The 17087-nt window shown below is 42.5% G+C and overlaps 1 protein-coding gene across 1 annotated transcript in view; it reads left to right on the forward strand.

The window, feature by feature from the left end:
- The first annotated feature begins 1577 nt into the window (after positions 1 to 1577).
- Positions 1578 to 17087, forward strand: part of RNF175 (ring finger protein 175) — a 39526-nt gene continuing 24016 nt past the window's right edge. The window contains 4 exon segments of the mRNA XM_073230500.1: positions 1578 to 1690; positions 5459 to 5738; positions 9275 to 9312; positions 12256 to 12397. Coding sequence (XP_073086601.1) covers positions 1578 to 1690; positions 5459 to 5738; positions 9275 to 9312; positions 12256 to 12397 — 573 coding nt within the window.

Genomic DNA, 17087 nt, shown 5'->3' on the forward strand with positions numbered 1-17087 from the left:
CAAGATCTCTGCACCCACCCTTATATCACTCTCTCCCTGCTCTCCCTGATCCCTACTTCCGGTGCTTAGCACCCAGAGGAACTCTGTGGGCGGGTATCTGATGACTGGCAGATGCCCAACCAATTATATACCAGGAACTGAGGAAAAGAGAATGGATGTTTCCTCTCCACCTCTCCCCGGGGCGGGTACTCCTGTGACTGGCCAGCTGTTCTGTCCTGGGTAAATATCCCATAGATGTGCAAACATGCTCAGGTATATATACACAATGGGCACCATTAAGGCCAGGTGGAAGTCCTGGTCAGAAATTTCCATTTTCTCCACAAGAACTCTGCATACCTGGGAGGGGCAGAAGTCGGGACAGTCACTTTCACTGCTGCTATCTGATCTCTTAAGGCTGACATCACTGCCTCGCCCACTGCCCTCAGGAGGCATGGCTCTTCTGTTAATGCTGAGAGGGACTCACAGCTTTTCCCTTAATCCCCCAAAGCAGAGCTATCTGTCCAGGGATCAAGAGCCAAGGCATCACCCTGGTACCAATTAGAAATGCAGGGTCCCAATCATCCTCCCAGACCTACTGAATTAAAATCAGACCCTGGCTTACTGCACATCAAAGTTTGAGAAGTGCTGCCTTAAACCAGACTTTACAAGAGCTGGGATAATAGAAAACAATGCATATAGTTACTGTCCATCCCATAAAAATGTCCTGACTGCCCTATATATTATAGCATCCTCTCACTCTAAACCTCACCCTATTTTCCCACATTACCCTTGTTGCATCCTGAAGCATGTCTATTTGTGTGTTTGTCTGAGAACCTCCATCACCTTAGAAGCTCCACAAAAGCATGCACTTTATCTGTTTTGCAAGCCACTGTACTTCCAGCACCTAGAACAGTCTGGCAAATAGCAGGGCCTCAATACATGTTTGTTGAATGAGTAAATGAGTGAGTGAATGAGTATACAATCTCATGATTTAGGATGCCAGTCAGCCCAGCTCCTCAGTACCACTTGAAGCAGATACTACCCTCCCTGTCTAGCTACAACCCCTGGGGTCCATTAAGTTAGCCACATCCCTGTACTTGTGAGACTCCTCAAAGTTGGAGTGCGAGAGACTGAGAGCGTGGTACAGCAGTTCTCTTTTGCTTGTCTGAGGCCTGCTTTGCAGGCTCTGATGCCTCCAAGAGGACCCACTTCTGCCCCAAAACTGCCCTCTGCCTTGGGGTAGGCCCTACACTCCCACCTCTTTCCATGGGAGTTTTGTCCTCATCCTGTGACATGAATTCCCTGTCACTGAACACAGCATCCCAAATCTAAAATCCTTACCTCCTGCTCACATGTCCCAGGAACATTAATAGTTTGAATTTACTATTCTGTTTGACACTCATTATAGTGAGATTTTTCTATCAGACAGATTTTGTTGAAAGAGGGAAATCAGTTTGGAGGCCACAGCTGAGGTGAGAAGTGATGAGGGCCAGCACCAGGAAGGTGACATTTTTCAAACATATTGATCAAGTGTGCAATGTGCCACATGGGGGCCATTCAGAGGCAGGGTAAAACAAGCAGACAAATTATCAGTGATCATGCAGTGTGATAACAGTGTTCAGGGGACAGTGGGCCTACTGGCAGGACCTAACTCAAAGGGCTTCCTGGAGGAAGTCTGGTCCAAGATAACACCAGAGGGAGTAGAGAAAGAGTGAGTAGAAGAAGAGCATTCCAGAGACAAAGGGTGTGCTGGGCCAGTGGAGAGAAATGAGGCTGGAAAGGGGCACAGGGCCACATGAGACATGTTAGTGATGAGGGAAGCCACTTGGGTTTCAAGCAGGGAGATGATGACACCCAGGAGGTAGTCAATAAATATTTGTTGAATGAATGAAAAAGTGGATGACAAAGATGCCATAGAGGTGGAAAGAAGTGGTTTGCAAAATATTTAGTGGTAAGGTCAATGGGAGAGTAGTGAGTTGGAGGTAGAGGATTAGAGTCTAGAATGGTACCCTAGATTTCTGCTTTGAGCTGTTGGATAGATGGGATGTGGGGCTATTGAGCAAAATAGGGGAGCAGTTTGGGGAAAGTTAATACTATGTTCAGTTTGGGGCAAGTTAAGTTCATGAGTCTGAGGGACATCGAAGTGGAGATATGTAGGAGGAACTCAGAAGAATCTGGAGCTCAGAAGTGAGATTTGGCCAGCTAAAAGGAGACAAGACATAAATAGGAACAATGATGCAGGGACAGGAAAAAAGAACTTGGCTACTGACAGAACAGAAGGAGAAAGGAGAGGGCAGAGTACCTATGGCTTCATAATGTCTTTTAAGTGATGTATGTTCCATGGGGTATATTCAATACAGACAAGTGTGCAAAAGAAGTAAATATCCCAAGGTACATCACCATGCATAGGTCATTCCTGTTAACATTTTGGTAACCATTCCAGATATCTCTTTTTGGGATGTCTTTTTATTCTTTATTCTATATAACTATACTTTTACCTTAACAGGCTCATATTATACACAACTGTGTTTGGAGCATGCTTTTTCTTTTAACAATATGTCATGGAAGTATGTCTACCTCAGTAAATATAGACATGTGCCACCATTTTAAAGACCCACATAGATTTCCTTTGTATCAAAATATAACTCATTAACTGATCCCCCTACAGGTTGACATGTAGATTGTTTGCCTATTTCTCAATATTATAAATAAAACTATTTGAACACCTGTGGTATCCTTCCTTGTAGAGTTGTCTCATTTCCTGAGAGAATATTCCTAGAATATTCAAGTTTCTAGAATATTCTACACCAAAATAGACAAACACTTGAAATTCTGACATGCCTTGCCAGATTTCTCCCCAGAGAAACTGCCTTATTTTATACCCACACCTGAAATGCAGGAGGAGGCCATTTCCTCATGGGCACTGGCTGCTAAACATTTTCCTCTTGTCATTCTTTTAGGTGAAAAATAGACCTCACTGTTGTGGAAATTTTTTCTTTTCGATGTTAATTTTATTTAAATTATGTACGTCTACGATTTAGAAGGAAACCAGAAAAATAGTAATTCCTCCCCAACACTCTTCTTCATTACTGATTTCTATTCCCCAATGGTAATGACTTTCAGTTCTTTCAGTCATTTTTTCTAGTGTACGCTCCATATTTTAAATAACACAACTGATCTCTCATCACTGGCATTATTTTTTGATTCCCTAGTATGGAAGATGAGAACAAAACTCTTACACCACCCTGTGCATCCTTCCTACTCCCACTAATTTCCCATGCTCTGTCCCATCAATCTAGTTATGTCACAGGTGTTGACTGAGTCTGTAGTCACTGCTTGCATTGGTGTATCTGTGTGGGTACTGTTCACCTCTCAGCCCAGTCACTCCATATGCACTATGTCCTGTGGTGCCTGCTCTTGAGTGTCATGTTTTGGTTTCCTTTGTCCTCCATTCAGCCCCAAACCCTCTGCTGGACTTGTACATTTCTTCTCAGTCTGTTGGAACCCATCAGCCCATCTCTCAACTTCACCTTTTTCTTGGAGATGCATTTAGTGAGACCACCTGTCCTGGTCCAGTCTGGGCTGGCTGCTCCCTCAGTCTGCTGCCCAGACAGCCATCCTGGACGCCCCTCCCTCATCCCCCCGGGGAATCCATTCACCTGGAAGGGACTGTCCAGGTTACCTTCCTCTTTCCTGGATCTCCTGTTCTCTTTTTGAAATTTTGCATGTCTGTAAATTCTGCCTCCAAACTTGATTGGTAGTTTGTCTATAGAAATAATTTTCCCATGGAAGTTTGGGTTTTTGTCCTGCTGTCTTGTAACTTGCAGAGCTGGTGTTCAGAAGCCTGGTGCTATTCTGAGTCTTGGTCCTTTGCACATAACCTGTGTTTTCTCTCTGGAAGACTTTTCCTTTTGAACCACAATTTTCAAATTTCATGTTCATGTGCCTTGATGTGAGTCTGTTTGCATCCTTGGTGCTGTGCACCTGGCAAGTTCTTTCATTTGAATACAGGTGTCTTTCAGTCCTTGGGAGTTTTCTTGGGAGGAAATTGTATAATTTCCTGCCATCAAGAATCTCTATTCTCTGCTTCTAGAACTCCTAGTTTTTGTATGAGACTTCCTGGCCAGATTCTTTAATTTTCTTGTATTTTCTCTCCTGTTTTCAACCTCTTTGGTTTTTTTTATTATTATTATTCTTTCTGAGGGATTTTCTCAGTTTATCTTCAGTCTTTCCATTAGATTATTTCTGTTCTCATATTTTTCATTTCTAAGATCTTTTGTTTCTATTTTTTAAAACATGGTGTCGCTGACATCAGTGCAGAGCCCTCTCCTGTCTCAAGTGTCTAGTGATCTTTGGCTGTGTCTTGCCAATGGGTTTCAGCCCCAGGCAAGTTCACTATGGATTCAATGTGACCAAAGAAATTGACAGCAAATGTTCTTTGGCGTGAAAGGGTTTATTACCCAGCTTGTTCTCCCGGCGGTAGGTTGAGCACTGGCATCTCTGCCTCCGCCCAGACACTGGGCTGAGCTCTCTATATAGCACAATAATAGCTTATTGCCTAAAGGTGTGGAAGCAGTAGCCTAGCAACAGGCCAGTTACATCATCAGGTGGTTTAAGTTCAGTGAGGATCCTGACCATAGGAACCCCAACTTCCCCACAGGCCGTCTGCTTGTATTTAAGAGGAAACACTAGAACATGGTTTGGAAGCTTTTGTGAGTGGGCAGAACTTGGTTTCAGGCAGGCTGTGCCAGCGGCTGACCTAGCTGGGTCTTTTCATAGGGAGAATGATAATGGTCCATACCTGAAGGTCTTTTCTCCTGGCCTGGTTTCCCCACAGAGAAATCCTCTGATCTTCTGTGTATAAGGGCTGTGTCTGGCTGCCAGCATTCCAAGCCAGTGAAGCATGGCTGCCTCTACTAGGCCCAGGGCAAGGATACAAATGAAAGTCCACATGCACATATCTAAAGATCATAAACCACTCTGCTCTGACAGCCCTATCAACATGCAGCCTGCTTGTCCCAGAGGCTATAAGAAGCCAGACTCTCCCCACCTATCAACCTGAGCAAGGATCCGCTGGGACTGGAGGGGTGGCAGTTTGGATGTGCATGGATTAGTTTTCCACACAGGAGAAATTCATTTTTTCGGAGTTTTCAACCCCAGTTGCACCACTTCTAGGACCCATCTACCCCTCAGCGTTCCTGAGGGTCTTACACCACAGCCTGCCTTCACACAGTTATTCCTAGTGAGCTTGAACATCTTTTCATACATCAATCGTTTGTATGTCCTCTCTTGTGAATTTCTTGTTCATGTACTCTGCCATTTGGGAATGTTTGTCTCTTTTGGATTAAACTGTAAAAGCTCTTTTTCTATTTATGTTGTTTACTTCTTGTTTCTCACATATGTTGTATTTTCCCCCATTTAATTAGTCCTTCAAATAAAGGTGATTATAATGTATCTGATTTCTCTGTCTTCCATGGAGCTCCAGTGCTCCCAGGCCAGAAGCTGGGGCTGCAAAACCACGAGGCCCTCTTGGCCGCCGCCTCCAGGTGCCCAGGGCCCGACGCCGCAACTGTGTGGAGGCCGACTGGGGGCTGCTACCCCTTCTCTGCCCCGGCCTCCCCTTGCAGGAAGGAAGGCCAATTCTCAGGCAGTGCTCTAGAGGGCTGAGGCGCGGCTTGTCCCCAGCCCAGGCTGCGAGCTGCGGCACGTCCTGCAGTCTGTCCCCCCGAGGCGCACCGGGGCCCCCTGCGTTCCAAACCGTGTGTTGGGCGGGGCCGGGTCAGTAACGTGGGCCAGTAGGAGGGGCCCTGCGGCCCTGCCTCAGCGACCCCCTGGTGCTCAGGAACCAAGGGTGGACTCTCCCAGCAGAAGGCAGGAAGGAGCTCAGCACAGGAGAGCACCCTCGTCCTCCCCGATGAGCCCGGCGTTCATCCGGGGGCTTGTTCTCCCCAGCCCCAGGGATGCCCCTTCTCGCCCTCAGCGTTGGAATGGGGTGTAGCCAGGAGCAGGGAAGTTAATGAGCCACCTCCCGCTCATCCTGTGTGCCCCAGTCCACAGGCACCCAGGGTCCCTGGGTCCTCTGCTCACAGAAATAAAGTGGTTGTGGCCCTGGGGGGCTCTGAGGTTGGGGCGACCAGCTGTGGGTGAGGTGCGGAGGCTGGACTCATCCAGGACTGGAGCGAACGGACAAGCGCAGCAGCTTTCCCGCCGCAGTCTCTGCCAGGGCGGCCCACCTCTCGGACCAGCTGGCCCCTCGCTGCCCCCTAGGAGGAGGAAGAGGGTGCTGGGGGATCCCAGGGATCTAAGGATTCAACCCAGCCCTCTCATGGGACCCCTGAGGCACTCCATGTGACCCCAACCTGGTTTCTGGTCAACTAAATCCCCCAGAAGTACCACAAGTTTTCCATCGTCCCTTTGGGCCCAGACTCTGCCCCCTACCTCCTCATTGCTGACCAGTCCCACCCCAAATGAAGTTCCAGCTTTCATTCTGCCTGGAAAAAACAATAATCTGTTGGGTTCTTTCACTTTATAATTTCTAGGCACCACATCATACTTAGAAATGCCTTCTCCACCACATGATTATTAAAATGTTTACCCATATTTTCTTCTAGCACTTTTAAGATTTTCTTTTTTACATTTAAATGCTTGATCCATCTGGAATTTATTTTGAAGTGGGGTATGGATCCAGCTTTATATTTTTTCCAAATGCCTAGCCAGTTGTCTCAGCACCATTTATTGAACAATCCATTTTTTTCTCACTGATTTCAAGTGACTCATTCATCATATGTACTTGGGTCTGTTCCTGGACTCTTGTCTGTGTTCTGTTCATTCATCTGTCCTTTTATTCCTGGGCCAGCAATGCTTTCAATTAATTTCTGTGGCTTTATTGTGGATTTCAGTGTCTGGTAGGCCAAGCATCCAGTCTTCACTCTTGTGAATTTTCCTGGCTCTCCTTTTATATTTATATTTTCAGGTGAATTTTTTTTTATGTTATCATTAATCTACAATTACGTGAAGAACATTATGTTTACTAGGCTCCCCCCTTCACCAAATCCCCCACACACACCCATTACAGTCACTGTCCATCAGCGTAGTAAGATGCTGTAGAATCACTACTTGTCTTCACTGTGTTGCACAGCCCTCCCCATGCCCCCCCACACATGCTAATTACACATGCTAATCGTAATACCCCCTTTCTTTTTCCCCGGCCCTTCTCCCTCCCTTCCCACCCATCCGCCCTAGTCCCTTTCCCTTTGGTAACTGTTAGTCCATTCTTGAGTTCTTTTCAGATGAATTTTGCTGTCATTTTGCTTTGCAAAATCAATCCTCTTAAGATCCTGAATGGGCTTGCATAATAACACTTCAGAAAAAAAATTGTTAAGAAGTAGACCCTACCTACAAAAAAATATTGTACTCTAGGGAACTGTTACCAGATAAGAGATGTCTCTAAAAGTATCATCTTTATTCTCACCATCATCATCATCATCATCATCATCGTGAGTGTGGTTTACTTTTTGCCTAGGAAATAAGTGCTGTTTCACTATCAATATTGATGTCAGATAATAAATTATGGAAGTTCTTGTATTTAGCAGAAATCTTTTCAGCTACAACTTCCACTCCCTATGCTCTCCTGGTCTTCAGTACAATGATTTATCAGACTTCATTAAAAAATAACTTGGAATCTAGTGGGTAATTACACATTTATGCCCAGGGCTATATTACTAGTAAAAGACAAAAGTATTTTTTCTTCTCAGCTTAGCTTGTGATTCACAGTACCTTCCTACAAAACTCTCTGAAACTATCTTATTTATCCTCACCATATTCCAGTGAAGTTGACAAAAGCAGCTATTACATCAATCTCCAGTTTCTAGTAAGGAAACGGAAAAAACTGGTTAGTGATGCACCTAAGGCCACCTAAAGAACCAGTCAACTCCGTGCTGGGTGCTGGGTGTTGCTAAATGGCTGCATGACTCAGTGCTCCAACCCCATCCAGTGTTTTCTGCCCTGAAGCAGAAGTCTGCAGAAATGGACCCATCAAGCAGGAAGGGGCTGAGGTTCAGCTCTTCCCTGAGGGTTGCCACCAAGGCTTTCTTCCTGCTCCTGGAAAGCAGCACTTGAGCCCAGCTGCTGTGACTTCCATTTGGATATCAGGGAACACCTGGTGGGATCACCCAGGGGAGGAACCCATGGAGAAGCTGCCAGCATCACCTGCTGCTTCACCCTCTTCCTCTCTCTGGCATCATCCAGCAAGCGCTGGCCCTGTGCAAATATATGTCAAGCCGCCACTAGCTGTGCCATCTGGAGCCTTGTTCTTTCTTGTAGAGGAGCCTCTCAAGCCTCTGACAGAAGCACAGATTTTATTATGGAACCTGCTTAGCTGGAGTCAGAGAAATCCTAGGCTGAACTATGGATGGTATCGTTCTTTTCCATCTGTCAGAATTGCTTGTGCCATTTGAAGAAAATACAGTGTTAAAATCTGGTTAATATCAGATTTGTGTAGCAAGTGTTCTATTGGCCTTCTCTTCTTTGCCATCATTGGGGATTTTAGCTTTTAACACAACTGGTCTGGGAATTATGCTTTCTATGCTCTCCATGAAAGTTATAGAAGATTATGTTTTCCCAATGCTCGACCTTAAAGGTTTCCAATGACCACGTGCAATGGATTAGCAGTAATCAACAGAAGGCAGTGTGGGAGTACATGCTGTGCTCACAAAAGCATTTTCTGAGGTTAGTCTCGGTGCTCTCGAGGCCAGGGCAGGGCCAAAGGACCCCCTTCCCTGGGGCCAGACTTTAAGTTAAATGGAACTAACAGGAGTACAACTAAATGCTCCGAACAAGTAGGGCCTCTGGTTAGCTCTCTCTCTAAAACCTTGAGCTCAGAGATATTTACTTCTTGGCATCATTGAAGACAACAGCAAAACAGATGCTTTTTAGATGTTCTGAGGTTCGTCCTCATATCCCAGAAGCCAGGGTGACACTGCCTAGTTAAAGGCCACTCCCTTCATCCTTGACTGAATTGCCAAACAAACCACAAGAACAGAGCCTCTTCTGGTGCTCTGGCCTAGGAGCAGAATCAAATATTTACTAACAGTGATCTCACTGCTGTTTTGTTTTGGGGTGTGTGTGTGTGTTTGAGTTCCATAAGCAAATATTTTATTAGGGCTTTCATCCTAAATAATTTGTGTACTAAGAAACATTACCACTTTTCATGGTTTGGGTTTCCTGTTGTAATGCTGTAAAACACAAGCTAAGGAAACAAGGACACTTTGAAAGGGGCTCTTTTTATTTTTTTCAGATCTCTCGCACAAGGCTCTCTGCTGATGATGAGTGGAAGTAAGTGATTAGTATTTTCTTATAGCTGTTATACTAAAAATTAGATTTCTAGCTTAACATTTTGAGAAATTACTTGAAGCCATCTCACCTGAGAGAAGGTGGGTCATCATTATAAACCCAAACCACAGGGATTTCATGTTTTCTAAAATGTGCTCCATGTAATCCCACAAAGTTGGATTTATATGTCCTTCAAAATAGGGTAGTGTCAACCTAGTATTTATCTGTGCACCAGATATATCTGGTTTTCTTTATATGCTGTTTCCACTGTGTTCTGAGTGCCTATTGTGTGGCCATGGGCCCCTGTGGGCACCAAAAAAACTGAAATAAAAATTAAAAGTTCCTCCTTTTTGCATTACGATAATCAATTTGAATATATTCTTAATCAAAATAAGGAAGTACTTACTACATTTATATACCACTTTATGCTTTCCAAAATACTTCCACTATGTTAAGTATTTGAGATGCATTTTATTATACATATACAAAATAGATTGTCATGAAACATATTTTGTTTTATATCTATGCAAGTCCTATTTTAGACTGATGGTAAATTCACTCTTCTATCTATATGGCCTAAGATGAAAGTCTATTCACTACACAGAATATTAAATAGTTATTTTGGTTTTGGAGATGTAAAAACTGAAACTAGGTTCTTGTACCCTTTTATTTTTCTTCACTTCCCATTTCTTCAAAGGAACAAGTGTATTTTTAATGAGGTTTTAGAAATCATTCTCATCTCCTAAGTTCAGATTCCAACACTGAGTCTGACAACCACGTAATTTTATTCAGACCACTTACCTGATACGGAATTCAGCTTCTTTGCTTGGTAAACAAAGGGGTTTCAGTACATCTATAATGCCTTCCAATACTAATATTCTAAGAATACATCTCAAGCAGGACTCAAGCAAGAATATTTACTAGGCTGTACGGGCTCATTTCCATACATTGTCCAGAAGGGGGCACCATCAACACCCTTTTCTGGGGCACGCAGTACTCTGCTCTTTAGAGGAGCTGTAGATACACTGGTAAAGGGGGAAAACCCAACCATGTACTCAAAGTGCCTTTAAAAGGTCACCGTCCTGTGGTACAGACTATTCCCCTCCAGTGTTTTCTGATTGATACACTAACTAAATGCACACTCTAACCAGTCATGAGTGGGAGATTTTGTGACTGATAGTGCCCCACTGGGGTGTAAGATAATGCTAGCCAATATTTAAAAAGTAATTGATTGGCTACACCCATCATTTTTACCCCTTTTCTCTAGTCTTGAGCCTAGACTGCTCTCTTCCTCTAGCCCAGTGGTTCTCAGTCTTGGCTGCACCTTAAAATCACATGTGGAACGCTAAAAAATTCCTGTTGCCCAGGTCCTGTCCTGGCCCTCTGTGTTAGGTTATTAGAGCTACTGTAAAAAGTGCTAGAGAGCTAGAAGTCCAAGGTCAGGGTGTCAACAGGTTTTAGTTTCTTCCAAGGCCTCTCTCCTTGGCTTCCAGATGGCCACCTTCTCACTGTGCCTTCACTCGGTCTTCCCTCCATGTGAGGTTGTCTCTTAATCTCCCCTTCCTACAAGGACACCAAGTTATATTGGATTAGGACCACCAGTGGCCTCAATTAACTAACCTTAATTACCTCTTTAAAATTCCTGTCACCAAGTACTGTCACATTCTGAGGTACTGGGGATTAGGACTTCCAGATAAGAACAGGGTAGGGGGAACACAGTCCAGCACATAACACTCAGCAACAGTCGTTTAATTGATCTAGGGTATGGCGCGCACTCTGGGATTTTTAATGCTCCCCAGTGATTTCTGCTTTATAGCCAAGGTCACGCACCACGGCTGTAGGCACTCCTTGAGGCCACTCCTGCTATAGGAAGTTAGACCATATAACATACTATTTTAGTGGTTTTCTCTACCAAAACTGTCCAACTAAAAACTGAAACATTCAGCTGTCATCTTAGTGTTTGTGCCTGCTAAATGGGCCTCTGCTTTCTGCTTATGAAAACAATTTATACCACTCACTTGAGAGTTTTCTGTAGATGGATAACATTCTCTCCATAGGCACCATCTGCAGGATATCCTTTTACTTGAGAATATTAGAAATTACTCAAAAGTACTGATATTTTACTATTGCTGACTTATAAAAAAATGCCAATTTCATGTGCTTCAAACTAATCATAATTAGTATTCCTCCTATAGGAACAAATGAAAAACACATGTGCTTTGCAGTTTTAGAAGTATGGAGGCATCATCAGTTTAAATTTGCAAATGAGGAAACTGAGGCCCAGAGAAGAGAAGTGACCTTCATAAGGCTACGTGGTAACATAGTGGCAGATCAGAGACCAGAACCCAGGTCTCTTCAGGGCCCAGCAGTGATTTTGGAGCCCATCACTTAACCTGAAAAGACAAAGCTGATGACAAAACCAGGTGGGAAAGCTAAAGGCTGAGAGGCATTGGTTTTGCTGATAAACGCAGGCCCCTCCTCTCAGCTGCCCCTTCCCTGGCGCTGGGGGAAAGGAAAGAACCAAGAAGAATGTAGGATCTAAAAACAAAACAAACAAAAAAGAAATAGACCCATAAACACTGACAACAGACTATCAGTCAACATAGGAAGAACATGGAAGTACAGCATAGAGAATACAACCAATAATATTTTAATATTTTGGTATGGTAATGGGATGACTACATTTACCATGGTGAGCATTTAATAATGTATATAATAATTACTGAACCACTATTTGGTACATCTGAAACCAATGTAATATTATTTTATATCAACTATATTCCAATATAAAAGAAAAAGAAAAACTTAAGAAAACTTTGTAATCAGAGCTTTAAAACCTCCCATTTGAAATCCCCAGTTGCTTCCTATGAGCCCAGCCAATTTTTTTTTTCACTAAAGGTGCAAGGGTTGAGGGCTTTTTCAGATGCTCTCCTTTGCCGGTTCCAGCCTGCAGCAGGAAAGGATGTACAGGACGCACCCGGGCCACGAGTCCATGCATGTGGAGATGATCCTGATCTTCCTTAGCGCTCTGCTCATCTCCCAGATAGCGCTGGTGCAGTGGAGACAGATGCACGGCCGGTCCTACAATGTGAGTTGCCTCTGTAGCCTGCTCCGCTTCCCGCCATAGCCTTCCTTTGTTACCACTCTGAAGGAAATGATGTGGTTTAAGTCAGTAGTTCTCCAGTAGGTGCAGTTTTGTCCCCAGCAGATATTTGGCAACATCTGGAAACATTCTTGATTGTCACGCTTTAGTGGACAGGGTGAGGGGGACGGGAGTTGCTTCTGGCATCTAGTGGGTAGGGGCCAGGGATACTGCTAAACATGCACAGGACAGCTCTTCACGATGGACACATCAGTGGTGCCAAGGTTGAGAAACCGTGGCTTAAGGAAACCAACTTTCCTTTTGTGCATGAACAGCTTCTGCCAATGGCCTAGCAAAGGAGGATTAGGAATGACAGAAACAAAATGTTGAGGCTGTCTAACTTTGTTCATTAACAATAAACCGTCTGGGCATTGACAGTTGGCGTGCCCATGGAAGCCCGTTAGTGCATACTCCTCACTGACTCAGCAGCACAGAGCGCAAGCCCATTTTCACAGGCCAATCCCACGCAAGCGTGTTCACTGGAACTTTGCCATCTTAGGGCTTCAGAGTCATACCCTGGGCCTTGTCAGACCTGAGACCTTGCCATTTCAACACTTAGAGCCATGGTTCTCAAGTCTTAGGGTTACCTGGAGAGCTTCTTGAATCAGTTTCCAAGATCCCATCCCCAGAGTTTCTGATTCAATAGGGGCCCAAGAGTTCACATGTCTAACAAGTTCCCAGATGGTGCTGATGCTTCTGGTCCTGGCCCCATGTTGTGAGAGCCAGCAGCTCAGACTTGAGTATGGCCTCGATGGAGAACTGTTGCAAAGGAAGAAGGTCCTCAGTTAACACTCTAATGGTTCTGGGTCTTGGTCATTGTACATAAGACTTGCCTGTGACATATGAACTTTGTTTCATTTCACCAGTGTTTCATTTCAATTCCTTTAAAAAATGTTTACCCATCATAAAAATTATTTCTTGTGTAACCTAGGGTCTAAAAGAATTACACATAATGTTTAAGTTTAGACAATTTGAACATTTTATTTTGAGAGGGTAATCTTGCCTTTTTCTTTTAAAAAAAACATCGATTTCCTGCCATGTCAGCATTGCCTTGTCAGTTAGAATACCCTCTGTAATGCATTTGAGAGATTTCTTTTTAATGAAGGAGACTAGAATCAAACTTCATTAGTTATCCACTCTCATATTGAAGAAAACCTCCTTAAATCTATCTTAACCATGATTTCCTTATGTGCAAAATGGAAATACCTACTATAGAATTTCTGGAGTCCATAAGAAACCTACATTCATAAGGAAACCTTTCATAGCCCTGTTGCATCCTTCCTTTATAGCTGATAATTATCTCTAGATTAGATACTTTTGAAAATAGGAAGAACCTATGACCCAGTAATACCACTTGGGAATTTACCCTCCAAAAAAAACACAATCACTAATTCAAAAAGATATATGCACCCCTATGTTTATTGCAGCATTATGTATAATAGCCAAGATATAGAAGCAACCTAAGTCCATTAACAGATGAATGGATAAAGAAGACATGGTATAAACATAGAATGGAATATTACTCAGCCATAAAATAAGAATGAAATATTGCCATACGCAACAACATGGATGGATCTAGAGGGTATTATGCTAACTGGAGTAAATCATAGAAAAACAAGTACCATGTGACTTTGCTTATATTTGGAATCTAAAAAATAAAGCATATGAGGAAACGAACAAAACAGAATAGACCCATAAATGCGGAGAACAAACTGGTGGTTGCCATAAGGGAGGGGGCTGGGGGGATGGCTAGAACAGGTGAAGAGGATAAAGAGGGACAAACTTCTAATTATAAAATAAATCAGTCACTGGTATGAAAAGTATAACATAGGGGATATAGTCAATAATACTGTAATGTCTTTGTATGGTGACACCTGGTAACTACACTTATCGTGGTGAGCATTTAGTAGTGGACATAGTACTGTATATCAACTATACTTCAATATTTTTAAAAGATCCAGTTTCCATGGCAGCACAGGTGTGGATTTTGCATAAAAAGGCCCCTGCCCTTGAAAGGAAACACGTGAGCCGACAGACTTGCACTGTGTCTCACATCCTCTGCCATTTTTTAAAAAATTTCCATAAATGCTGACCTGAACAGCCTGTCATCCAGAAAGAACCTAACTTTTAAACTGTTTCTCTTGGCATCTAAGACTATGTGGGGGCTAACAGAGCTACAGAGAGCTTTGAACATGTTTATAAGATACATGAAGCTCCTGGCTCTTGTCTACAAGGGGCCACATAGCAAAATACATTTCCATGATTTGGTTTGTAACCTCCATCAATATATTAGCAACATATTATTATTATAGAGAACAATCACTCTAATAATAGTTACCCTATAATTATTATAATTATAATTAATGTAATACACTTATATGTAAAGTATACTATTATTATAGCTGTGATATGTGTTTTTTGTACAACATCTGAGTTACCCCAGGAGGTAATTATTTTTATTCCCTTTGTGAAATATAGTTCAGAGAGGCTAAATAACTTGGTCATGGTTGTATAGCTAATTTGTTACAGAGAGGAAATTAGAATCCAGCCTCACTAGTTATTTTGTCTCATATCAAGGATAAGCTCCTTAAATATCTCTAAACTATGGTTTCTTTATCTGCACAATGGAAATCCTGAAGATAGGAATCTATCTCACAGTTACTGCAATTCAGAAACATTTCCCTGTGAAAACTTCTAGCACAGTGACTGATACATAATGAGTGTTCCGTATCATTAGCTGACTCCAAATGCATTCAAGAGATCATTTTTATATACAACATTTGTGCGAATTAATCATGCATTGTAAAAGGACTTCACTAACAAAAGAATCCGTCTCTGAACCCTTTTGTAAAGCTACAGTGAATATTCAGCTATTCATCTACATCCTTCATAAGGAGATGTCGATGTGTTGTGTTTTTCAGAGCAGTAGGCTTGTTCGTCCTGCCTTGTCACGTCCCTCGGCTCCGCCACACTCTGTGTCTGAGGAGCATTCTCCAGGCTGACTTTGCGAGACTATTAATAGGAAGACAGGAAGATGAAGGGAAGAGCACTGGCTTAGGTGCCAGAAAATGTTAGCTTCTCACTTAACCATAGTGAGCCTCCATTTCCCAACCTTTAAAATGATGGAATTTCTAAAAATAGGAAGAAACTTTGGTTTCAGCTCTGAAACCAAAAATTTGGGAGTAAACACCTCACCTTACAAGAAGAAAAACGTTGGACAAACTGAATGTCCATGATTTATCTTGGACATACTGGAAAACTGAGGTGACAAAGAAAACCAGCACCCCAAAATCTGGAAAGACAGGCAAATGCAGGAAATCACAACTGGGATGTACTTGGAGCAGAAACTGCCAAAGCCATAAACTGGTAGAAACACTTAAGTAACTTTGAAGAACTGCTGAAGGTGGAATTTAGTGTGAAAGCGAGAAGCTCCTGGGAGGCCACAGTCTTAGGGATCTCCCCACCCCTGATATTTTTTTTGGAGTTTTGACCCCAGGAACCCCACCAGGTTCTCAAAGTGAAAAGTCATGAAAAAAGCCTTCTGCTTCTGACAAGGAGATGGAAAAAGTATTCATTCTGAAATAGACAGAGAGTGTCTCCATAACAGAACCAGCACAGCAAGGGGAAAGATTTCATCAGAGCCTTATCCAGCGTGGCGGAGGGGAAATTACCCAACGCCAGTCCCCTGTAGCCTTCATGTCACAACAAAAAGAACACCTCTCATGGATCATCAATAAACTGGACATGATTGAGGAAAGAATCAGTGAGCTTGAATAATGTCAGTAGAAACTTCCTAAACTGAAATGTAAAGAAAAAAAAACCTCAGGATATTCAAGAATTGTAGAACAATTCCAGAAAGTATAACATATGCATATTGAAATGCCAAAAGGAGAAGAAGGAAATAATGGAGCTGAAGAAATATTTGAAGTAATAATGGCCAAGATTTTTTTCATTGATGACAGATACCAAACCACAAACTTAAGAAATTCAGAAAAGAAGCAGGTAAACCAAGAACTCTATACTGAGGCATATCAAATTCATGCTGCACAAAGACAAAGATAGAAAATTTTAAAAGCTCCAGAGGAATAAAAATGAGACCCGATTATATGTTGAGGAACAAGAATAAGAGTTGCATCAGACTTTTCTTCACAAACCATGTATGCAAGAAGAGAGTAGAGTGAAATATTTAAAGTATTGAAAGAAAAATATCCACCTACCTAGAATTCTATATCTAGAGAAATTATCCTTCAGAAGTGAAAGAAAAATAAAGGCTTTCTCTCTCAGATAAACAAAAGGTAAGGGAATTCATCACCAATAAGTCTGACTTGCAAGAAATGTTCAAAGAAGTTCGTCAGAAAAAAAGAAAATTATGTAGCTCTACATAAAGAAAGGAAGTGTGTCAGAGAAAGAATAAATGAAGGTCAGATAAAATCATTTCTTCCACATCCTTAATCTAATAGATAGCTACTTGTTCAAACTAATAATAGTAACAATATAGTGGGTGATTACAGCATATGGATAAGTGATATGAATGACAGCAATGTTACAAGAAATGAGAGGGAGGAATTGGGATCATCTGTTATGTGGTACGAGCACTACCATTGAAGCAGTATAATCTAATTTGAGAATAACTTGG

This window comes from Manis javanica, chromosome 3, assembly GCF_040802235.1.
Source record: "Manis javanica isolate MJ-LG chromosome 3, MJ_LKY, whole genome shotgun sequence".
NCBI lineage: Eukaryota > Metazoa > Chordata > Mammalia > Pholidota > Manidae > Manis > Manis javanica.